The 25,280-nt window shown below is 42.9% G+C and overlaps 2 protein-coding genes and 2 pseudogenes across 2 annotated transcripts in view; 3 read left to right on the top strand and 1 right to left on the bottom strand.

The window, feature by feature from the left end:
- LOC142191103 (uncharacterized) overlaps nt 1-25,280 on the bottom strand; it is a 602,426-nt pseudogene that overhangs the window by 144,541 nt on the left and 432,605 nt on the right.
- The window catches only part of LOC142188990 (uncharacterized), a 68,382-nt gene that overhangs the window by 4,459 nt on the left and 38,643 nt on the right, over nt 1-25,280 (top strand). The window lies entirely within an intron of this gene.
- LOC142191038 (uncharacterized) overlaps nt 1-25,280 on the top strand; it is a 49,991-nt pseudogene that overhangs the window by 21,646 nt on the left and 3,065 nt on the right.
- LOC142189005 (uncharacterized) lies at nt 63-14,029 on the top strand. The gene is made up of 3 exons (XM_075262097.1): nt 63-96; nt 208-1,222; nt 13,089-14,029. Exons 1-3 carry the CDS (start codon nt 63-65, stop codon nt 13,537-13,539), a joined length of 1,500 nt encoding a protein of 499 aa, XP_075118198.1. The 3' UTR covers nt 13,540-14,029.

Raw genomic sequence — 25,280 nt, 5'->3', positions numbered from 1 at the left:
GTTAGTAAATTTATAAATGCTATAAAATATTAATATAACTTTTAATGTTCGGTTATCTAAAAATGGTAAAATCCGTTTTGTTCTTGTCAGATGACTGTACCAGGAGCTCAGAGGGACATCTGATATCTACAGATCATGCAGCAGAGAATCATGGTATCACACAAGATCGATATGAAGAACATGCCATTACCCCAGATATACCCTCAGATCTTCAGAGGATTCATCTATCATCTGATCCTATTAGACAGGTCCTGTCTTCTGATTCATCACAGACTGCTAAGCAAAATACAAGTTACCGAGGGAGTGATGTACATCAGAGATCTCACATAAGGGAAAAGCCATTTTCATGTCCAAAATGTGGAAAATGTTTTAAAAATAAGGGATATCTTGCTAAACATCAATGGATTCACACAGGTGAGAAGCCGTATTCATGTTCAGAATGTGGGAAATGTTTTAAAGCTAAGTCACATATTGTTACACATCAGAGAATTCACACAGGAGAGAAGCCATTTTTATGTTCAGAATGTGGGCAACATTTTACTCGGAAATCAACTCTTCTTGAACATCAAAGGATTCACACAGGAGAGAAACCATTTTCATGTTCAGAATGTGGCAAATGTTTTATTCAGAAATCAAGTCTTGTTACACATCAAAGAACTCACACAGGAGAGAAGCCATATTCATGTCCTGGATGTGGAAAAAAATTTACATTTAAATCAAGTCTTGTTAATCATCAAAGGATTCACACAGGGGAGAAGCCATATTTGTGTTCAGAATGTGGCAAATGTTGTACATCTAAAACACATCTTGTCAAACATCAAAGAACTCACATAGGAGAGAACCTATATTCATGCTCAGAATGTGGGAAATGTTGTACATCTAAAACACATCTTGTCAAACATCAAAGAACTCACATAGGAGAGAACCTATATTCATGCTCAGAATGTGGGAAATGTTGTACATCTAAAACACATCTTGTCAAACATCAAAGAACTCACACAAGAGAAAAGCCATATTCATGTACAAAATGTGGAAAATGTTTTGCTCGGAATTCAGGTCTTGTTGAGCATCAAAGAACTCATACAGGAGAATGTTCATGTTCAGAATGTGGGAAATGTTGTACATCTAAATCAAGTCTGGTTATACATCAAAGAATTCACACAGGAGAGAAGCCATATTCATGTTCAGATTGTGGAAAATGTTTTACTCGGAAATCAACTCTTCTTGACCATCAAAAGAGTCACACAAGTTAGAAGCCATATTCCTGCCCAGAATGTAGGAAATACTTTACCTTTATATCAGATCTTAATAGACATCAGAGAATTCACACAGGAGAGAAGATATTTACATGTCCAAATGTGGGAAATTTAAATATCGATGTTTAAATTATTTTAATTAAAAGTCATCAAAGAACTTACACAGTAAAAACTTTTTCATGTCTGGAGTGTACAAGTTTTACCTACACTCACATCTTACATAGGTTGTCCACAATTTTTTTTTTAAATCCAGCACCAAAATCTGAGATGATTTGCAATCTGAAAATTGTGTAAGATATTGATTAAACTACGTGTGTATAGCGCCCCCTGCTGTTTGTTCTTTTTTTTCCTCGTTCACTCCAGTAACAGTACAACGGTGGACGACCATCATCTCCTCGTACAAGCAGAGAAGAAAGTGCACTGCGCTGTCTGTATATGGGATCGCTGGAAGCGTTAATGTAGTGATTGAAATTCCGGCTCTTTTCTTTGCGTTGGATCATTTGACTCCCTGTTTAATGTACTTTTCTATGTTATGCAGACAGACATGATATGGTTAAAAGGGGCAGGGTTATGTGTCTAGGGGGCGGGTAACAGATTAGAGTTGGGTTAGCTGTCTGCACATCAAGAATTATGGAAAAACTTTCGGCTATTAGCAAGGAGCCGACTCCCGTTCTTCTGTGATATCTGGCTCTTAGAGTCAGTTTCGTGAACAACCAATCCTTAAAGCAATGTGTACACGGTAGGGAAAAGTACAGAGACAGCTTTGTAGAGCCTACTATTATACTCATTGTCCCCGCAATGCCTCCGTAGGTGCTTTATCACACTACTATTCTGTCCGTGTGCTGATCCATTATTAGTCATTGGGTATTTCACGGCCACTGAGAAAACAATCATGGCAGGTGTCTATTATTTATTTCTCTACCTCGGCCATTCATTTTATAGGTCTGTGAAAAAAACAAACAAATAGCACACGGACATTATCAGACATTGTTAAAGATCTATAGGCCCATCACAAATGAATTATTTGGGGCCCATCCTGTAATTTATATGATTGGCTGGGCAGCTCCTGCTCCCGCCGCCCCACACCCCTAATACTGTATTGTGATCAGGTTACTCCCATTAGGTCACTTCTGGGGCTTACTTTCAATGTGATTGGGAGAAACCCCAGACACATATCTAGCGCAGGGACTCTAATGTAGCCTTAGGAGTCCCTGCACTACTGTAGGTGAGTATACAGGTTTTATTTTTCATAGAACTTTTTGTTTTATTTTGTCTCATGTTATGCTAGATCACTTGGATTAAGTTGATGATCATTGTTTATGTTTTATTTATTTTTTTGTAAAATGGTAAAAAAGGGTTGTGCAGTGAAGTTTTTGTTTCATTAAAAAAATTTCTTACGTCTCTGTGTTTTTTAATACATTTATACCAACTCAGATATGGCCTTTGCCTGATCAACAGTGTTCATTACTAAGGCGTGGTTTAGGGATAGCTGGTGAAAAGGCAAGGGTTAACCCCCAATTATTACCTTTGTACCCGACACCATCAGTGGTACCAGGTAGGTATCATCAAAGTTGGGATTTCAATGCAAAGTGACAGGTGCCCCAATTCCTCACCCAAACCCATGCCTGACAATTACAGGCCCCACACCCATCCTATGCGACGATCATGTTTTGCACAATCACCCCAAAGTCATCTCACCACCCCAAAACTGTACACATAATAGAATTTTTTGCATATCCTCCTCTATGCAATCCTTCTATCCCACCCTTTAGTACAGTAAATGGGAGATGATGATAAAGGGAGATGTGGCTGGTCTGGTAGTTGAGAAAGCTAAAATATCGTCTGAAATGGAAAGAATTCTATAACTATAATAATAACTTATATAGCGCCAATATTCCGCAGCACTTTACAAATCAGAGGACACATGAACGGACAATATGAGACATTACAATGTGACAAAGAAATTAAAATATCAAATAATAGGAGTGAGGGCTCGGGCACAAGAGCTTACAATCTATGAGGAGATAGGGGGACATACGAAGTCAGAGGGCTTCTTTAGTACAATGGTCCAGCCATCTATTAATATATGAGGTCATATAACTGTACTAAGTGCAGGAAAACTTCTAGATGGAGGGGTCAGGACCTAAGGAATAGGGTAGGAAGGAGAGCTTAGGATAAGACATGTTAGGGCCCCTTCACACGGCGTAAGCGCGCCACTCATTTAGACTTGTATACACGTGTCCGAGTGCGGCGTTTCAAAACAGAGCCCATTGATTTCAATGGGAAGCGCGCATATATCGGCATATACGCGCGCTTCCCATTGAAATCAATGTGCTCTATTTTGAAGCGCTGCACTCGGACACGTGTATACGTGTTTAAATGAGCGGCGCGCTTACGCTGTGTGAAGGGGCCCTTAGTGTAATGTCTGGAGGTATCCTGAGAACAACATTTGGGAGGCAGAAAAGAACTTGGATGATCCGATTACCTCTGTATGCCAGAAAATGCGACATCAACATTTGACAAAATTTCCAGAATAACTTGGGGCCCTATCAACGTTCCTGACCTGGCTTCCAGATGAAGAGGCTGGACCAGTGGCGTAACTAGGAATGGCGGGGCCCCGTGGTGAACTTTTGGCATGGGCCCCCCCTCCTTCCTGACCGACACCGAAGACCTTGATTGACCGACACCCCCCCCCCCTGCATTCCTGCGCGCTCTATTATGCCCTACAGTGGCCCCTGCACACAGTATTATGCCCCATTGTGGCCCCTGCAGACGGGATTATGCCCCATAATGAACACCCATGAACAATTATTATACTCTGGGATTCTCAGACCCAGAGTATAATAATCGGAGACCCAGAGGAGATACATAAATTAAAAAAAAGTTACTTACCTGTCTATGGCTCCGCTGCAGTCTTTGGTGGTGTTGGCCATCTTTAATAATGCACGGATGTCACATGACATTTCATGCCCTCCTTCCATCTGCCCCCAGTTTCATGTCCTCCCTCCATCTGCCCCCAGTTTCATGTACCCCTCATCTCTACCCCCATTTTCATGTCCTCCTTCCATCTGCCCCCAGTTTCATGTACCCCTCATCTCTAGCCTCATTTTCATGTCCTCCCCTCCATCTCTGACCCCAGTATAATGTTCCCCCCCCACCTCTGTCACTAGTTTACTGTTGCTCCTCAATTGCTCCACACCACACATACATACACACACAGACACACACTCTCCATCCTGCATCTCACATACCCCCTCCCCTTCAGTACCTAGCACCACATCTCTCCTTCACTTCCAGGACTGCACCTGCTATAAATACACGCCCACCTAGTCATGTGACGGCTGACATCACACAAAGTTCCTTCAGCTACAGGTCCTATAAGCTTTGCCTTACCCTTTCCCTTATCGCAGTTACAACATTTTGTCTGTTATAAGAGCAGGGAAAAGTTTTTTAATAAGTAAACCACCACAGGGAGCTGCGAGGGACAGCAGTATAAATGCGGGCCATGCAGGGAGCTATGCCATTACTGGCTGGACTTCAGCCGGTAACAGCCTGTTAAGAGAGAAAACCCAGCAGGGGTAGCGGCTGTCGCCGGGCCCCCTAATGTACTGGGCCCTGTGGAAGCCGCAACCAAGGTAGTTACGCCACTGGTCTGGACTATCTTCCATAAGTGATTATTGTCCCTGTGGATTGCTGCATGCAGTTACCATTCACCATATACAACATGGGCAATAGTCACACTCAATGTGCTCTACACCTTACAAACATGGAACGACGGACGGTGAGTGTAAGCAATGGCTTGTCCAGGTGAAGTTGGGGGTGGGAAATGGTCCATTGTGTAGGAACCGAAGGAGGTGGCTGGGTCCGGCATGGTGTGAACCTGTACCTGCACCCATGAGGTGATGTCAGTACTAGAAAGCAGCGGGCCTTGCTGCATTTCTATGTTGTAGCCTCTGATGCTGATAACTGACCCAGTGGCCATGACGGCTAATGTATTGTTTCTGCCCATAATTGATGCTCCATATTCTGGGGGTGTTTGCACCTTTCCCTACATGGGCATTTACAAGTAGAGGCCCAAATGGCCATAAAGGAGGGACAACTTTCCTCGAAAAATAATCACAGCTAGGTATTCTCCATGGAGACTGTGCGCTGCCATCACTTGTCGAAACGCAATGAGTTCCACTAAGTTGCACGGCAGTGATTGCACCGGCAGGAACTTGGCCGGGTGGGAGTTAAACTGTCAGATCAGCCGGATGACTGGACGCAGATTGCGCGGAGGAGACTCAGATGGAGATGATAATAATGAATGATGTGACATTGCCCATCAACAGGTTTATGAATAAAATTTTATCAAAATAGTCACAAATTGGTCCTAGTACAAGCTAACTCTCACTTGCTGTATACCAATTCTGTCAGGTATCCACCATAAAACAGAATACCCCGCTTCCATATTCCCTTCCACTTTACCAATCACACATCCACCTGCTATTTTGCCGGGTTTTACCCTTTTGGCCGGGCCAGTTCTCAGCCCTTGTATTGTAAAGGTTTAAAACCTTGTTAATCCCACAGCAAGAAACTGATCGGCTGCAGGTTGGAGCCCCAGGCGAGGTGAAAGAACATAATAAATAGTTTTACTCATCTCTCCGGGATCCGATGTTAATCCTAGCAAGCTTCGGGGCTGTATGGTAATGTCCCGGACCATGCGACAATGTTATCAGCATCTTAAAAAACTCCCGAGTAAAATAATAAAATAAAAGTTCATGCATGTGCCACTGTGGGGCATGGAGGGCTGAGGGACAGAATATGTATAATATTATAATATATATATATATATATATATATAATATCGGGGTTGGGTGTGTAGAGAAGTGAGGAGTAAAAGATGTCTGTGCGGCAAACTTTACAGAGTCAAGTCGCAGCTGGAAGAAGTGATCATGGCGATCCAAAGGGAAGAGAAAGGAAATGTGGGAAGACGTCTCCTGTGAGTATTACTGCACAACATATTACTGCACTGTAATCACTGTAATGTTACTGCTAGCATACCCCTCCCTTCCCCGCTGCCTGAGGCGGGCGTCTTTTGATCGTCCACTTCAGGCAGCAGAGAGGCTTGGTTCATCACTGTGGTTGGCTCTGCTACATACACGTCACACACAGATGGCTTCACTACATACATATCACACGCAGACAACTCCATTACATACACATCACACGCAGACAACTCCATTACATACACATCACACGCAGATGGCTCTGCTACATACACATCACACGCAGACAGCTCTACTACATACACGTCACACACAGACAGCTCTACTACATACACGTCACACAGACTTTCATATATCTAGTGGAGAGCGGAAACATCTGGTCATGTGACTCCTTGACTCCTCCCATACACAAGGCTGATCACATGACTATGACATCTTCACAGGTCCTGTAACCATGGTTTCTGCACAGGAAACAGCAGTCTTGGTTTAAATGTGTACTAAGCTGAAGAGAGAAGAGACAGGGGGGTGCAGGGTAAGAGGGGGAGGGGTGTACATGGGACTGTAAATTGGGGGGGGACTGATGTATATTACATGGGACTGTAAATTGGGGGGGGCTGATGTATATTACATGGGACTGTATATCGATGGACTGATGTATTTTACATGGGACTGTATATAGGAGGACTGATGTATATTACATGGGACTGTATATCGGGGGACTGATGTATTTTACATGGGACTGTATATCGGGGGACTGATGTATTTTACATGGGACTGTATATAGGAGGACTGATGTATTTTACATGGGACTGTATATAGGGGGACTGATGTATTTTACATGGGACTGTATATAGAGGGACTGATGTATTTTACATGGGACTGTATATCAGGGTGCTGATGTATTTTACATGGGACTGTATATAGGGGGACTGATGTATTTTACATGGGACTGTATATCGGGGTGCTGATGTATTTTACATGGGACTGTATATCGGGGAACTGATGTATTTTACATGGGACTGTATATAGGAGGACTGATGTATTTTACATGGGACTGTATATAGAGGGACTGATGTATTTTACATGGGACTGTATATCAGGGTGCTGATGTATTTTACATGGGACTGTATATAGAGGGACTGATGTATTTTATATGGGACTGTATATCGGGGTGCTGATGTATTTTACATGGGACTGTATATCGGGGAACTGATGTATTTTACATGGGACTGTATATCGGGGGACTGATGTATTTTACATGGGACTGTTTATGAGGGTGCTGATGTATTTTACATGGGACTGTATATCGGGGTGCTGATGTATTATACATGGGACTGTATATTGATGGATTGATGTATTTTACATGGGACTGTATATAGGGGGACTGATGTATTATACATGGGACTGTATATCGGGGCACTGATGTATTTCACCTAGGACTGTATATTTGTTTGCTTAGACTGGTCCTTTATGTTTCCTGCTCTGCAGAGATACTCGGGGGTTTTCCTCTCGGCAGTTAGAGTGCTCTATTCCCCCCCTCAGTGGTTTTTTAGCTCCCCCATACATCTACTTACCAGGGCGGCCCTCTGTCCAGGAGTTGGCAGATGCTTTAGTCCAGGTCTAGGAGGCAATAATTCCTACACTGAATGTCTTTTACATTTTATTAATTTACAAAATCAGCCATTTCAAGGAGATTCTAAAAGCACTAAAAGGGTAACCTGGTCAGTGACTATTAGACTAGAGCTGCATCGCTCTGCTTTGCTGTATATAAATAAATATATATATATATATATATATATATATATATATATATATATATTTATGAGCAAAGACAACTAAAAAAAACACTTAAGAAACAAATACTTTTTCAGAATAGCGCCCTCCATCACAGCATGTATTGTATGAACAGAGCAGGAAAAAACACCCCTAACCATAAAAACCAGCGCGGTTTTCATTTTTAGATTATTGTAGGGACATTGTGTATAAGACGAAGAACAAAAAAAAAAATCCTGCTTAAATAACAGAGATTTTCTTCAGATTAGTGCCGAGAGATGAAGAGAAGAAAAACTGCAGGTGGAACCTCACGTATATATTGTAATAACTTGCACCTTTGTCTGCCCTTTGGGTTTCTGTCCTAATCCCCAGAGAAACTGCATAGGGGACGGCTTACATTGGTCATTTGAAAGTGTTTTTAAAGTAAATCACCAGTGTCCGAGCAAAAAAAACCAGTTTCACTGTGGAGAAGCTGCATACGGACACTGGCGGTTTATTTTGAAAACGTATTCAAATAAATGGGCTTTTAACCCCTTAACGATCTTGGATTTACTATTATGTCCTGGACACCTGGTAGTTGGTGCACCAAAGCTTAATACTACTCCCAAGGCCGCTCGCCCGCTCACTATATGAGCGGGCAACCTCATAGCCAGGAACCGCCTCCATAACCAAAGTTTTATCCCCTCGGATGCCGTGGTCAAACATGACCACAGCATCCAAGTGGTCTGTGATGTTGCTGCTCCTCCCAGCACCCCCCGCGAGAGATTGGGGGGTGCCAGTATGTGTAATATGCAGCCCGGGGTTAGGCCAGTGACCCCAGGCTTCATGGAGCCCCCATTACCTGTTTACCAGGTAATGAGGAATTCCGTCTGTGTGTCTGCATAGGTCGACTTCCTGTATAGACTGCAAGAGACGAGCAGTCTGTGTCCTGCAGTCTATAATATTGAATCAGGGATGAAATCATTGCTGATTCAAATGTCCTAAAGGGACACATGAAAAAGTAAAAAAAAAAGTGAAACAAAAAAAAAATATATAAAAGTATATGAAAAAAATTAAAGGGATTCAATCATTAGAATCCCATTTTTTCTCCCTAACATTTAGGAATAGCCGTAAGAAAGACTATTCTTCTCCTACCTTTATAAGTCTTCTCCGCGCCGCTATTTCGTAGATATCCCGGTTTTCTTCAGTATGTAAATGAGTTTTCTCGCAGTACTGGGGGTGTCTCCAATGCTGCTTGAAAAATCTCCAGTCGGCCTCTGTCTTCTTCTGGCATGCCCTCTCCGTGACGTCTTCTTCTGTTGACTTCTTCTGGATTTAAAATTCACGCATGCGCAATCGGCTCAGCCATCAGGGACAGCCGACTGCACATGTCTGCAGCCATTTTCTTGTGGCCGCTTACACGAGCGTACTGTGCTTGTGATTTTTTTCCAAATTTCCATTAAATTTTCTAATTTTTTTATAACTAAATACAAAAATATTGATTAGTGTTTACCAATGACATGAGGTATAAAGTGTTACGAAAAAACAATCTCAAAATCACTTGTGTAAGTTAAAGCGTCTCAAAGTTATTGCCATTTAAAGGACACATGTCAGTTTTGAAAAACGAGGCCTGGTCCGTAACGCACATTTGGGCTGTGTCCTTAGGGGATTAAACTGACCGCTGGCAAGCCCTATGCAGTTTCTCCGGGTATTAGGGTGGGAACCCAAAGAGCGGACAGCGGTGCAAGTGTGAACACCGCATTATTATCTCTAATAATTGTATTTTATTTACATGTAATATTGTGAATTTATTACATTGTCTCATCTTCTCTCCATTCAGATTCCTACAATATAGAATCCTCTCAGTATCTTCTATATAAGAGAATATTCCTGATTGATCCATCAAGGATGGAAAGAGACAGGAACAAGATGGCGGAAAGTCTATTAAATCTCACCCTAGAGATCATCTACCAGCTTACTGGAGAGGTGAGAGATTCTGATGATGTCATCATTACATCATTCTTATCTATAGTAATAACAGATGATAGGACTGGAGAGGTGATGGACTCTGGACATGTATGTAGTGAGATTTATTAATGTGTCTCCCCATATCCAGGATTACACAGTAGTGAAGAAGACCTCTAGTGGGCGCTGTCAGACTCCTGTGTATGAAGGATATGGAGGAAACCTGAGCCCATTCCCGGAGTCTCCACCTCACCCCCTGATACAGGAGGAGATCAATGGACAGAAGATCCTAGAACTCACCAACAAGATGCTGGAGCTGCTGACTGGAGAGGTGACACTGCTGGGAATGCTGGGACATTATACAGTAACTGGAGGGGGAGGGGTGATGACTGTATCATTGTGTTGGCAGGTTCCTATAAGGTGTCAGGATGTCGCTGTCTATTTCTCCATGGAGGAGTGGGAGTATTTAGAAGGACACAAGGATCTGTACAAGGAGGTGATGATGGAGGACCACCAGCCCCTCACATCAGCAGGTAATAGACATGACTATATACACATGGACTTCCATTATTTGTATGTACAGAATGAATTCAGTCCCTGTCTGTGTTTCCTACAGGTAGATCCAGTGAGAGGACAACACCGGAGAGATGTCCCAGTCCTCTTCTTCCCCAGGATGATCAGGTAGATGGAGATATTCCCTATGATGTGTAGACGGGCTGTGAAGTCCTTGTGTCTCTTTCCTCGTCACTGACTTACAATATTTATTTCACAGCTTCAGGATAAAGATTTGAACAATGTTTTGGTCATAACAATAAAAGAAGAGCCCTATGTGAGTGGTGATGAGGAGTGTGAGGAGGACATTCCTACAGGGAACCGCCCAGGTGAGGAGTCACCACTGAATATACCACAGAATAGTCTCAGATTCTCCTCAATCTCCGACTACTATAGTTCTGTGTAGATTTCTGTGTCTTGTTAAATTTTCAGCTATATATTCCCCCATTCAGCTATATACAGTAAGATTAGCGTATAAATTTCAGTTTGGGGTCACAGGTCGTCCCAGAGATTAACCTTGGTAATTGGATTTGTTCAGTTGTTTCCCTTTCTGGGGCTCTAAAATGGGATTACTTGGAGACAAATGACATCCTACTAAAATTATAAATGTGAAAGTTTGTATGTTTGTTCCTCGATCACCCAAAAACAGCTGAACGGATTTGGATGACATTTGGCACATAGATAGTTGCAATCTGGATTAACACATCGGCTACTTTTTATCCTGGTAAATGACATGGCTTCACGACTGTTATGAATATATGTTCATATACTATATTAAACTGCTGTTGCCGGCAGCTCTATCTCAGCCAGGTCTGTTATCTCTCTATGTAAACATATAGATAACACTGACTCCATTCTGTCCAATCATCTGCATATTCTCTGATCTGCTCCAGGCAGGGTGCTGAGACACTGAGATGGGAAAACCCCTTTAATCCAAATTGGCAGTTTACCAATTTTAAACATGCCAGGAAAAAGAAAATCTAATTTGTCACAAAATTTGAAAAAAACAAGAAGTCAACAGAGTTCTCCTCAAGCAGAGCTGAAGAGGATTTAGCAAGCTAGGCCTCAAGCGGCTCTTAGAGCAGCCAAAACGCCGGATCAAGCAGATCATAACCGCCAATAACACGCTTATTATATGGCATCCCAGGGAGTTGGTGAGATGCCGGAACATTCATGGGCACAGCACAAGGAACGAGTACAGCGACAGGACAGCTTGAGAGCTGCCGAAACGCCGGAGCAGGCGAACCATTGACGGCAGCAATTTGCTGAGTATAGGCTGATCATCAATGCCAACAACTCGCAAATGAAGTCACGGGCAGAGGCTAGTATTTTATCATTATTTTGCCAAATTTTACCAATCCGATGTTCGGTTTATTGATTCGGAGCTGGATCATTACTTGGACAGGATAACATTTCCTTCTTTCCCTGCGGTTCAGGCTCAGACCCGGATTTAGATCTTGGGGAACTTAAATAGGCTCAATCATCTGCCCCTACACATAAGGCTCCAGGGTTACATGGATTCCCATTTGAGATTGCATTTTCTGGGTATGTTTACCTTCTTTTTAATGTGCTTCAGAATTAGATGAAATTTCCAATCACATTTCTGTTTTTTTTTGGCTGATCCAGCCAAATAGGCCCCAGAATAGGATCATCCCACAAGCCCATAGACAATGGAACCAAGTCTGGTCCGGGTGTGCTGCATGTAAAGGAAGGGTCCGATGGGAGGGTTCCCATTTTTAGACCTCTCAATGGGGATATATATGATTTGTGTAATATTCTGAGCGTCATCTCAGTCTACCAAGAAATGTTTTTACTTTTCCAAGTTTCATTTTTGAAAAGTTATAACAAGCAAAACAAAAACTATATAAATTTGGCATCACTTAAATCATTACGACCCGCAGAATTTACGTAAATCATCATCCGACCTTACACTTGCCCCAAAGCAACTGCTCCTCCTCCTGTAGTAAAGTACGTCTAGGTGTCAGGAAGTGTGTGAGACGGACACCACCTAATAGCACTGACTCACAGGCTCCTTTATGATCCTACACTGAGCATTTCACTAGAAAAGAGTGGTGACCGGCACACCGCAACATGGACCGATGAAGACGCTGGCCTAACCACACAAGTGGGAAACTGGAAGAGAACAGTCTGGTGGCCGGACATCATGATCTACTGGTCAATTCCCCGAGGTCTACCTCTAGATTGTTATCTGTTTTGCCGCCAGTCTTGGTTAATTATTGGATATTGCTAGATGCCTTAAAATGTGTGCAGAAATTTATATATAGAAATGCTATAAAATATTAACATAACTTTAAATGTTCTATTATCTAAAGATGGTAAAATCCATTTTCTTTCTGTCAGATGACTGTACCAGGAGCTCAGAGGGACATCTGATATCTACAGTTTATAAAGCAGAGGATCATGGTATCACACAAGATCCATATGAAGAACATGTCATTACCCCAGATATACCCTCAGCCCTTCAGAAGATTTATCTATCATCTGATCCTTTTAGAGAGATCCCATCTTCTGATTCATCACAGACTGGTAAGCAAAATACAAGTTACCAAAAGAGTGATGTACATAAGAGAACTCACACAGGGAAGAAGCAATTTTCATGTCCAGAATGTGGAAAATGTGTTACTCAGAAATCAACTCTTGTTGAACATCTGAAACTTCACACAGGAGAGAAGCCATATTCATGTTCAGAATGTGGGAAATGTTTTACTCAGAAATCAACTTTTGTTGAACATCTGAAAATTCACACAGGAGAGAAGCCATATTCATGTTCAGAATGTGGGAAATGTTTTATTCAGAAATCAAGTCTTGTTAAACATCTGAAAATTCACACAGGAGAGAAGCCTTATTCATGTTCAGAATGTGGGAAATATTTTGCTTGGAAATCAGATCTTCTTCGACATAAAAGAACTCACACAGGAGAGAAGCCATTTGCATGTTCAGAATGTGGGAAATGTTTTACTCGGAAATCAATTCTTCTTGACCATCAAAAGATTCACACAAGATAGAAGCCATATTCCTGCCCAGGATGTAGGTCATACTCTACCTTTATATCAGATCTTAATAGACTGCAGAGAATTCACACAGGAGAGAAGACATTCACATGTCCAGAATGTAGGAAATTTAATTATAGATGTGTTTAAATTATTTTTGTCAAAACTCATCTACTAACTGCACATCAAAGAACTTGCACAGTAAAAACTTTTTCATGTCTGGATTGTACAAGTTTGCACCTACACTCACATCTTCCTCACATGTTCAAGAATCTTTTTTTTAAATCCAGCACCGAAATCTGAGATGATTTGCAAATTGAAAATTGTGTAAGATATTGATTAAACTACCTGTGTATAGCGCCCCCTGCTGTTTTTTCCTCTCAGTGACACTGAGGAAGGATCGTTATCTGAAACGCGTCTGTCTGACGCAAAGCTTTTTTCCTGTGCATTGCGTGCTGTTTGAATTTTTACTGCGAAACATGAAATAAAGAAGATTTATATTATACTTCCTTATCTCGCTGCTGGATGATTTTTCGCCTTCAATTTCTCATCAGGAGCATGCCCAGGCATTGTAAGGAGGTCGTACAGGCACATGGAGGCCACACACACTACTGCGCCTCATACTGACATGTTTTAAGGACATTACATCAAAGTTAGATCAGCCTGTAGTGGGCCCCGGCACTTGCTCGACTATGCCGTGCGCTGACGCCGGCCCTGCATGCCTCTGCAAGATGCTGTGGTAGCCATGCTGGATCAGTATGCCTTCAATTTTGAATAAATCCCCAACAGTGTCACCAGCAAAGCACCCCCACACCATCACACCTCCTCCTCCATGCTTCACAGTGGGAACCAGGCATGTAGAGTCCATCCGTTCACCCCTCCAGTTTGCCTACCGGCCAGGCATTGGGGTAGATGACGCCATCATCCACCTTCTTCATAGAGCTCTCTCTCACCTGGAGAAACCCGGGAACACTGTGAGAATAATGTTCTTTGATTTCTCCAGTGCGTTCAACACCATTCAGCCAGGGCTACTGAGGGAGAAGCTGAACCTTGGTGGTGTGGACCATCACCTGTCCAACTGGGTCCTAGACTACCTGACAAACCGCCCTCAGTATGTGAGAGCCCAGGACTGTGTGTCTGACACTGTGATCTGTAGTACGGGGGCACCACAAGGTACAGTTCTTGCCCCATTCCTCTTCACACTGTACACTGCTGACTTCAGGCACAACTCATCCAGCTGTTACTTACAGAAGTACTCCGATGACTCTGCTATAGTCGGTCTTATCACTGATGGCGATGATAGGGAATACAGAGACTTAAACCGGGATTTTGTTGAATGGTGCCAGCAGAACCAGCTCAGGATTAATGCTGGGAAGACCAAGGAGATGGTGGTGGACTTTAGTAAACGGAGAGGTGCTCCGACCCCGGTGGAGATCCAAGGAACATGTATTGAGATAGTCAGGACCTATAAGTACCTGGGCGTGCTCCTCAACAATAAACTAGACTGGGCTGATCACCTGGAGGCGCTGCACAGAAAGGGCCACAGCAGACTCTACCTGCTCAGGAGGCTGAGGGCCTTCGGAGTCCGGGGGACACTTCTTAGGGCCTTCTTCAACTCTGTGGTTGCCTCAGCCATCTTTTTCGGTGTGGCCTGCTGGGGAAGCAGTATATCAACCAGGGACAGAAATAGACTTGACAGGCTGATCAGGAGGGCCAGCTCTGTCCTGGGGAGCCCCTTGGACCCAGTACAGGTGGTGGGTGACAGAAGGATACTGTCTGTGGTGACCTCCATGCAGGAGAACAAATCCCACCCCATGTATGGGACCCTGATGGGACTTGGCAGCACTGTAAGCGACCGTCTGCTTCACCCCAAGTGTGAGAAGGAGCGCTATCGCAGGTCCTTCCTTCCAACCGCGACCAGGCTGTATAATCTACATCAGACCAAACGAAGAGCTCTCCGCACAGAGAACTAATGATTATGAGGATGACCATGAGGTCTTCCTCTTTCTCTTCTGTTTTTCCTTAGCTGCCATGGACTCCTAGTATATCTTCTCTTCTCAGCTTATCTGTGTCTACGTCTGTAACATATTACTCTGTATTATCCTGTATCTGTATTACTATGCTGCTGTAACACGCTGAAATTTCCCCAAGGTGGGACTATTAAAGGATTATCTTATCTTATCTTATTCTGCGTCGCACAAAGACACTGTGGTTAGAACCAAAGATCTCAAATTTGGACTTATTAGACCAAAGCACAGATTTCCACTGGTCTAATGTCCATTCCTTGTGTTCTTTAGCCTGGACAAGTCTCTTCTGCTTCTTGCCTGTCCGTAGCAGTGGTTTTCTAGCTGCTATTTTACCATGAAGGCCGGCGGCTGCACAAAGTCTCCTCTTACCAGTTGTTATAGAGATGTGTCTGCTGCTAGAACTCTGTGTGGCATTGACCTGCTCTCTAATCTGAGCTGCTGTTAACCTGCCATTTCTGAGGCTGGCGACTCGGATGAACTTATCCTCCGCAGCAGAGGTGACTCTTGGTCTTCCTTTCCTGGGTCAGTCCTCATGTGAGTCAGTTTCTTTGTAGCACTTGATGGTTTTTGCAACTGCATTTGGGGACACTATTAAAGTTTTCCCAATTTTTCAGACTGACTGACCTTCATTTCTTAAAGTAATGATGGCCACTCGTTCTTCTTTACTTAGCTGTTTTTTTCTTGCCATAATACAAATGCTATCAGTCTATTCAGTAGGACTATCAGCTGTGTATCCACCTGACTTCTGCACAACACAACTGAGGGTCCCAACCCCATTTATAAGGCAAGAAATCCCACTTATTACCTGACAGGGCACACCTGTGAAGTGAGAACCATTTCAGGTGACTACCTGTTGAAGCTCATCAAGGGAATGCCAAGATTGTGCAAAGCCGTAATCAAAGCAAAAGGTGGCTACTTTGAAGAACCGAGAATATAAGACACATTTTCAGTTGTTTCACACTTTTTTGTTAACTATATAATTCCACATGTGTTACTTCATAGTTTTGATGCCTTCAGTGTGAATCTACAATTTTCATAGTCATGAAAATACAAAAAACTCTTTGAATGAGAAGGTGTGTCCAAACTTTTGGTCTGTACTGTATGTAGCGGAGCTGTCTGTGTGTGACGTGTATGTAGCTGAGCTGTCTGTGTGTGACGTACAGTGGTGAACCTAGCCTTTCTGCTGCCTGAGGAGGACGATCAAAAGACGCAACCCCCCTCCCCCCTCGGACTGAATAGCAGGGAGGGAGGTTTGGCTCATCTTTAGATAATCTGCCCCAGACAGTGTGTTTGTGTGTGTGTGTGTGTGTGTGTGTGGGAGGGGGTGTTAGTGGTAACATTACATGTCACACACAGACTTTCATATATCTAGTAGGGAACTTTAACATCTGGTCATGTGACTCCTTGACTCCTCCTATACACGTGGCTGATCACATGACTAATGACATCAACACAGGTCCTGTAACCATAGTTTCTGTACAGGAAGTAGCAGCCCCTGTGATCAGGGGTGCAGGGTAAGAGGGGGAGGGATGTACATGGGACTGTATATTGGGGGACTGATGTATTTTACATGGGACTGTATATCGGGGCACGGATGTATTTTACATGGGGACTAAATATCTGGGGGATTGATGTATTTTACATTGGACTGTATATCGAGGGGGCTGATGTATTTTACATGGGACTGTATATCGGGGGACTGATGTATTTCACATGGGACTGTATATCGGGGACTGATGTATTTTACGTACGACTGTATATTGGGGCACTGGTGTATTTTACATAGGACTGTATATCAGGGGACTGATGTATTTTACATGGGACTGTATATCGGAGGGGACTAATGTATTTTACATGGGACTGTATATCGGGGGACTGATGTATTTTACATAGGACGGTATATGTGTTTGCTTAGGCTGATCCTTTATGTTTCCCGCTCTGGAGAGATACTCGGGGGTTTTCCTCTCGGCAGTTAGAGCGCTCTATTCCCACCTCAGTGTTTTAGCTCCCCCATACATCTACTCACCAGGGCGGTCCTCTGTCCCCTCTTATTTTTGCCTTTTGTATTGAACCTCTGGCATCCAAGATCCGCTCTAACCGGACATTACAGGAGTAAGAATACCGGATAGAGATTGTAAGATTAGACTTTCCGCTGATGACGTCCTTCTCACCCTTACTAATCCCCAGATCCCCCTTCCGATCCTCTTGCTCACACTACAGGACTATGGTAACTTCTCTGGTTATACAATGAACCCTCCTATGATGGAAGCCGTTCCCTTAAATATTCCATATGCCCCTATACATCTGCTCCGCTATCACTATGGTTGTCTATGGAAGGATGGTTCCCTCCGTTACCTGTGAATTCAGCTGTCTTCCTCTTACACATTCCTATACTCTGTTACTTACCTTTGTGTGTTTCAGGACCTCCGCTCCCTACTTGATCAGTGGCGCTCCTTACATATTTTCCCAGTCACATAATGGCAGTAAAGATGACCCTGTTCCCGAAACTCTAATAGTCTTTGAAACCCTGCCAGTATCTGTCCCCTGCTCCACTTTATCTGGAACGCAAAACATCCCCGAATCCCTTGTGATGTTGGTTGCTACTTCAGATGGGGGTCTGGCGGCACCACATATCCTTCATTACTATTGGGCGACCAATTATGTTGTATTTCCATTTTTGCCAGCCCCGCAGGCCTATTCAAAATGGGGAGAAATTGAAAAACTTTGGCTGGCACCTATACACCCCAACTCTTTTCTGTGTTCCCGCTCACCCACCTCGCTTGTTATTTTTCTTCTGGGTCCCTTTCATTTCAATAGGCCGATTTGGGATACGTGTCATAAGCTTTTCCCTCTCAGTTCACAAAACTCCTCTATGGTCTCCAGGCCCAGCGTTAGGTCGGGTGCAAACTAGGCAAAGGGTCCCCGACACCAAAGGGGCCCCGACTCCAAAGGGGCCCGGGATCCACAGAACCAGACCTGTGTCTGCCCCGTGGTCTCCATCATAATCCCCGGGGAAACTGGACAGGGGACGGCTTACCATTCATTTGAATGGATTTTTAAAGGTGACCGCCGGTGTCCCTATGCGGCCTCTCCGCCTGGAAACCATTTAGTTTTTGCACCAACACAAAGTCATAAATGCAGGACTTTGTGTCTGTGCAAAAAACAAAATGGTTTCCAGGCGGAGAGGCCACGTACGGACACCGGCGGTCACCTTTAAAAACCCATTCAAATGAATGACCACCGGAACGCCGTCCTCTTTACAGTTCCGTCCTAAACCCCAGGCCGGACAGTAGCGGTAGTGTGAACACCCCCTTATATAATAGTTCCCCCAGCCTAGGGGGATATGTATAAAAAGAAATAATAATCCAGGAGGGGGAGGGAATTTGTATATACAGATATATATGAAGAGAGAGGAACTATTATTAATAAAGGGGCCTAACATATATATATATATAAAATATATATATAAATATATATATATATATATATATATATATATATACATACAGTGGGGCAAAAAAGTATTTAGTCACCAATAGTGCAAGTTCCACCACTTAAAAAAAAGAGAGGCGTCTGTAATTTACATCATAGGTAGACCTCAACTATGAGAGACAAAATGAGAAAACAAATCCAGAAAATCACATTGTCTGATTTTGTAAGAATTTTTTTGCAAATTATGGTGGAAAATAAGTATTTGGTCACCTACAAACAATCAAGATTTCTGGCTCTCACAGACCTGTAACTTCTTCTTTAAGAGTCTCCTCTTTCCTCCACTCATTACCTGTAGTAATGGCACCTGTTTAAACTTATCAGTATAAAAAGACACCTGTGCACACCCTCAAACAGTCAGACTCCAAACTCCACTATGGTGAAGACCAAAGAGCTGTCAAAGGACACCAGAAACAAAATTGTAGCCCTGCACCAGGCTGGGAAAACTGAATCTGCAATAGGCAACCAGCTTGGATTGAAGAAATCAACTGTGGGAGCAAAGTATTGAGATAAAATTTTGTTACTGACCAAATACTTATTTTCCACCATAATTTGCAAATAAATTCTTATAAAATCAGAAAATGTGATTTTCTGGATTTGTTTTCTCATTTTGTCTCTCATAGTTGAGGTCTACCTATGATGTAAATTACAGACGCCTCTCATCTTTTTAAGTGGTGGAACTTGCACTATTGGTGACTGACTAAATACTTTTTTGCCCCACTATATATATATATATATATATATATATATATATATATATATATTATGAACTGATCTATCTATGTTTATATATATATAAAAACTCAAAAGCTGTAGTAGCCCGCTCTATACAAATCCACAGTTCTCAACCAATTTAGGTGAAATTTGGCATGCCCCCTCTCCACCCACAGGAGCAGAATACTGCGCACATTACAGCTACATTACATTACATGATAGCGTCCCCCCCGTCATCAGGTTGGGGCCACAGACCTTAGGCCCTATACATATAATGGGGAAATGTGAAGGTGAAAGTGCTGAGGGGAAAACAACTGTTTTGATTGATAGGAACGGATTATAGCGATGGCGCTAAAAGGGGCTGCACCATCACACACAAACATTTCACAAACACCATATAAACATCACACAGACAGCACACATGCACCAACCCACAAGCACAACACCACACAAATGCCACAACACACCACACAAACACCACATGCACACCACACACACATACACACGCAAACACACTCAGATGGATGCACACTACGCACACGGACGAACAGAGCACATGCGTACTCACACATAACTACCGCACGCATGGACACTTGCACTGCGCACTTAAAAACATATGGATCGCATGTGCACATTCACGCCTAAATATACATGGACCACACAGGTGCATGCACACACGCATACATACACATGGATCACACGCATGTACACATACATATACACAGACCACACACATATTGTACATGCATACATAGACATGGATCGTACGCATGCACACATATACATGCATGCACTGACAAAACACGTCTGGTATCCTTAATGGCTGTTTGCACACTACAGTATTCTCCACGTGCCTCCAGGTCACGGATTCGGCAGTTCCTTAGACTTCTTTGTGCATAAAGCTTTGAATTTTGCAGACTCCATAGAAGTCTATGGAGCTGTAGAATCCACGGACCGGAGACCATTGAAAAATACTGTAGTGTGCAAGCAGCCTTACTGAGCAGCAATATTGGTCAGGCGAAAACTGCCTCATAGTAAGATCTTCACCAAATTTGGCACACATGTACATGAGGTGTCTGTTAAGACCGGGCCTCAACTCTCTCGGACATACCATTGCTGAGATTTCCAACATTCCCAAAACAATGACCGGGATTAGCCAATACAAACCTGCAAGTCTTTCACTCATATTCCAACTGCCATACACATGGTCACTCCAAATGCACAATCCAACACTGATATCCAAACTGAGATACACGCATCAGAGGATTTTATACATGCCTCACCACACAGTACCACATGCCGGACTTCTAAATATTGCAAGAGACAGAGCTGCTGCCCCTGGTGTGCTCCCGAGTCCGATGTATACTTTCCCTATATTAATAGGGAACGTATACCACTGGCAGGAGGCCCCTCTGTGTAAGTGTCGGGGCCCTGGGAAACTGCCGGCAGCCGGCCATCTTTAGTAATTACAACGCTGCCGGCAGCCTGGGGCCCCGAGCTTACTGACAGTCAAGGCTCGGGGGCCGGGGCTCACCGGGGGATTCCCCGGTTCCCCGGCGGGCCAGTCCGACCCTGTATAGAACGGGTATAGGACACATATAAGACAGGTATAGGAAACCTATAGGACACATATACTACCTGCTCCATAAGTTGCAGCTCTTCAATTTTGCCCGGACACACGGCCGCAAAAGTGACGGCTTCTATGTGTACGGGCCCATTGAAATGTAATAGTCCATAATTTTATCCACCATTGCAGATAAAAAGTCTGGTCATTTTGTATTACAATTTAGTAACTCCATGTGCCTCAGGTTAATAGCATTTAAATAGTAGAAATGCTTACTGCATGAAACGATCGTCGCTTGATCTGTTTTTTATACCATCTATTCTATCCCTATGCACTGGATGTTTTTAAAAAGATGAAATAAAGTCTTTTGCTATTAAAGAACCCGTTGTTTGGTGAGCGCCCTGCACTTTTTTCTATTTTTTGCTACTTAATAGCATTTAACCCTGTCATGTCCCTCACATTAACCCCCTGTGTGCCTCACATAAGGGTTATTGATATGTGAGAGACATGGAGGTAATAACTATTACATTAAACATTATTAAGGCACTTTATTATTACCTCTATATGTCTCACATATTAGTAACCCTTATATGGGGAACACAGGGGTTAATGTGAGGTATATGATGGGGTTAACTGCTATTAATGTGAGGTACATGGAGTTACTAAAACTAAAATAATAAACCCAAATGCCTGACATTAATAGGAATTGTAACCCCAGTATGTATCTGTGTGTTCTACTTTCACTTTCGATGCAGACACAGGAGCAGGGACCTGCCGCCTCCTGGGCTTTCATGTCTCTTGCTAGTGAAGCGGGGAGTGTCCTATATCATTACTGTAGCAACCACTGAAGGAGACTCCCCCTTCACTTAATTTATGCAGGTCCCTGCAGTCCTTCGCTGCCTGATTTGAGTATAAGCCGAGAGGGGGCTTTTTCAGCATAAAAACTGTGCTGAAAAAGTCGGCTTATACTCGAGTATATGCTGTAACTCATAAGACGATACAAAAGGTGGTGATTTCTGTTGCATATGGTTTTATTAATTCACTATTTTAAAAGGGGTTTTCCAGCCACAAGCTGATTGTGAAAGGTGAAAATGAAAATTTTTCCAGGAATCCGTCATTTCAGTGTGTAATATGTTGTGCCCAACTTGTATCAGAGATGAACATTTCAAAAGCTGTTGTGCCCGGGATACCCGCTTACCAGTTTTTGGAGTGTCTCTGCTGACATAAATTGGGCAAAACATATCGGGCACTGAAATGGCGAATCTCTGGAAAAATTTCACTTTTAACTTCTCATTATCAGTTGTGATTTTATTTCTGGAAACTAAATAAATGCAACACTCAAGGGTTTAAAATGCTCACTACACCACTTGATAAATTCCATCAGTGGGCTAGTGTCCAAAATGGGGTGACATGTCTGCGGATTCCACTTTATTGGCAAAATAGGGACTTTGCGAAAGTAGCATGATGTCCAAAAGCCAAACTGTGCTCCAAAAACCAAAATAGCGCTCCTTCCCTTCTGATTCTGGCTGTGCCCAAATAGCCGTTTCTACCCACTTATGGCATTAAGTACGTTATCCGTGGTCCATCAGTGTCATACATGTGGACATACACCGCCCTCCAAATCCCAAATAGCGCTCTTCCCATTCTGAGCCTCACCATGTTCCCATACAGCAGATTATGGCCACATATGGGGTATTGCCGTGTTCATGAGCAGTTGTTTAACAAACTGTGGGGGGCTTGTGAATTTATTACATTGTCTCATCTTCTCTCCATTCAGGTTCCTACAATATAGAATCCTCTCAGTATCTTCTATATAAGAGAATATTCCTGATTGATCCATCAAGGATGGAAAGAGACAGGAACAAGATGGCGGAAAGTCTATTAAATCTCACCCTAGAGATCATCTACCAGCTTACTGGAGAGGTGAGAGATTCTGATGATGTCATCATGACATCATTCTTATCTATAGTAATAACAGATGATAGGACTGGAGAGGTGATGGACTCTGGACATGTATGTAGTGAGATTTATTAATTTGTCTCCCCATAACCAGGATTACACAGTAGTGAAGAAGACCTCTAGTGGGCGCTGTCAGGCTCCTGTGTATGAAGGATATGGAGAACACCTGAGCCTAATCCCGGGACCTCCACCTCATCCCCTGATACAGGAGGAGATCAATGGGCAGAAGCTCCTAGAAGTCACCAACAAGATGATAGATCTGCTGACTGGAGAGGTGACACTGCTGGGAATGCTGGGACATTATACAGTAACTGGAGGGGTCGGGGTGATGACTGTATCATTGTGTTCAATCTCAATGGGCACTGACTGCTACACTTTCTCTTATAACAAACAACACTTAGCCTAAAACATAACTTTTAATGTCAAATATGGTCAGCTAAAATCTTTCAACGGTATAGCTAGGGCTAAAATTAGAATACATAACTCAATAAGAAAAGTAGGGAACACTATAGAGATATAGCTTTTTTGCAATGTTCCTAGATACTGCAGGGTAGTTCAGTTTAGGGGAGTGATAATCACAACTTGACAGGTGACGGTTAGCACTAAATAGGTGCCTAGATGATGATAATCTCACTGATACTGTAGCTGATAACAATGTTGTATAGAATAAATACCTTCTTCCCCCCTACTGTTTTGATGCTGTTCACACTGCCCTAAAGCGTCCACTCAATAGCAAAGTTAACCTGACACCTAAACATATAACTAGTGTCCCTGTCCACTTGATAAATATGCCATTCTATAGGGTTCACACTAGATATGCTGTAAATAATTAATCTCTCTACGCGTTTCAATTACATATTCTCATCAGGAGAGGATAAGGAAAAATAATAAAGAAGATGTTGCAGTAAAAACCGCATTTCCCGGTTCCCCGATGGTGGGAGCCAGTACTCAGTGTCAGACCTTTTCTTATTGAGTTATGTATTCTAATTTTAGCCCTAGCTATACCGTTGAAAGATTTTAGCTGACCATATTTGACATTAAAAGTTATGTTTTAGGCTAAGTGTTGTTTGTTATAAGAGAAAGTGTATCATTGTGTTGTCAGGTTCCTATAAGGTGTCAGGATGTCGCTGTCTATTTCTCCATGGAGGAGTGGGAGTATTTAGAAGGACACAAGGATCTGTACAAGGAGGTGATGATGGAGGACCACCAGCCCCTCATATCAGCAGGTAATAGACATGACTATATACACATGGACTTCCATTATTTGTATGTACAGAATGAATTCAGTCCCTGTCTGTGTTTCCTACAGGTAGATCCAGTAAGAGGACAACACCGGAGAGATGTCCCAGTCCTCTTCTTCCACAGGATGATCAGGTAGATGGAGATATTCCCTATGATGTGTAGACGGGCTGTGAAGTCCTTGTGTCTCTTTCCCTTTTCGCTGACTTACAATATTTATTTCACAGCTTCGGGGTAAAGATCTGAACAATATTTTGGCCACAGCAATAAAAGAAGATCCCTATGTGAGTGGTGATGAGGAGTGTGAGGAGGACATTCCTACAGGGAACCTCCCAGGTGAGGAGTCACCACTGAATATACCACAGAACAGTCACAGATTCTCCTCATTCTCCGACTACTATAGTTCTGTGTAGATTTCTGTGTCCATCCTACTAATATTATAAATGTGAAAGTTTGGATGTTTGTTCCTCGATCACGCAAAAACAGCTGAACAGATTTGGATTAAATTTCACACATAGATAGTTGTAACCTGGATTATCACATCGGCTACTTTTTATCCCGGTAGATGACATGGCTTCACAACTGTTATGAATTTATGTTAATATACTGTATACTATATACTCTTGCCAGCAGCACTCTCTCAGCTAATTGGAGTTTGCTGATAAAGCTTGGTCTGTTTTCTCTCTTTGTAAAGACCCAGATAACATCCAACCATCTGCATATTATCTGATCTGCATAAGTGCTCTGTGTACTTTAGGCAGCCT

This window comes from Leptodactylus fuscus, chromosome 1, assembly GCF_031893055.1.
Source record: "Leptodactylus fuscus isolate aLepFus1 chromosome 1, aLepFus1.hap2, whole genome shotgun sequence".
Classification (NCBI taxonomy): domain Eukaryota; kingdom Metazoa; phylum Chordata; class Amphibia; order Anura; family Leptodactylidae; genus Leptodactylus; species Leptodactylus fuscus.
Note: the sequence above shows the minus strand (reverse complement) of the source record. Positions and strands in the feature narration are given on the sequence as shown.

What these genes read in the sequence shown, in the direction of transcription:
- LOC142189005 (XM_075262097.1), top strand. Translation starts at nt 63, where the DNA reads ATGGTAAAATCCGTTTTGTTCTTGTCAGATGACT. An exon ending in TTTGTTCTTGTCAGATGACT is followed by an intron (nt 97 to 207) that starts GTACCAGGAGCT and finishes ATATACCCTCAG; the next exon opens with ATCTTCAGAGGATTCATCTA. An exon ending in TTTACTCGGAAATCAACTCT is followed by an intron (nt 1,223 to 13,088) that starts TCTTGACCATCA and finishes TTACCAAAAGAG; the next exon opens with TGATGTACATAAGAGAACTC.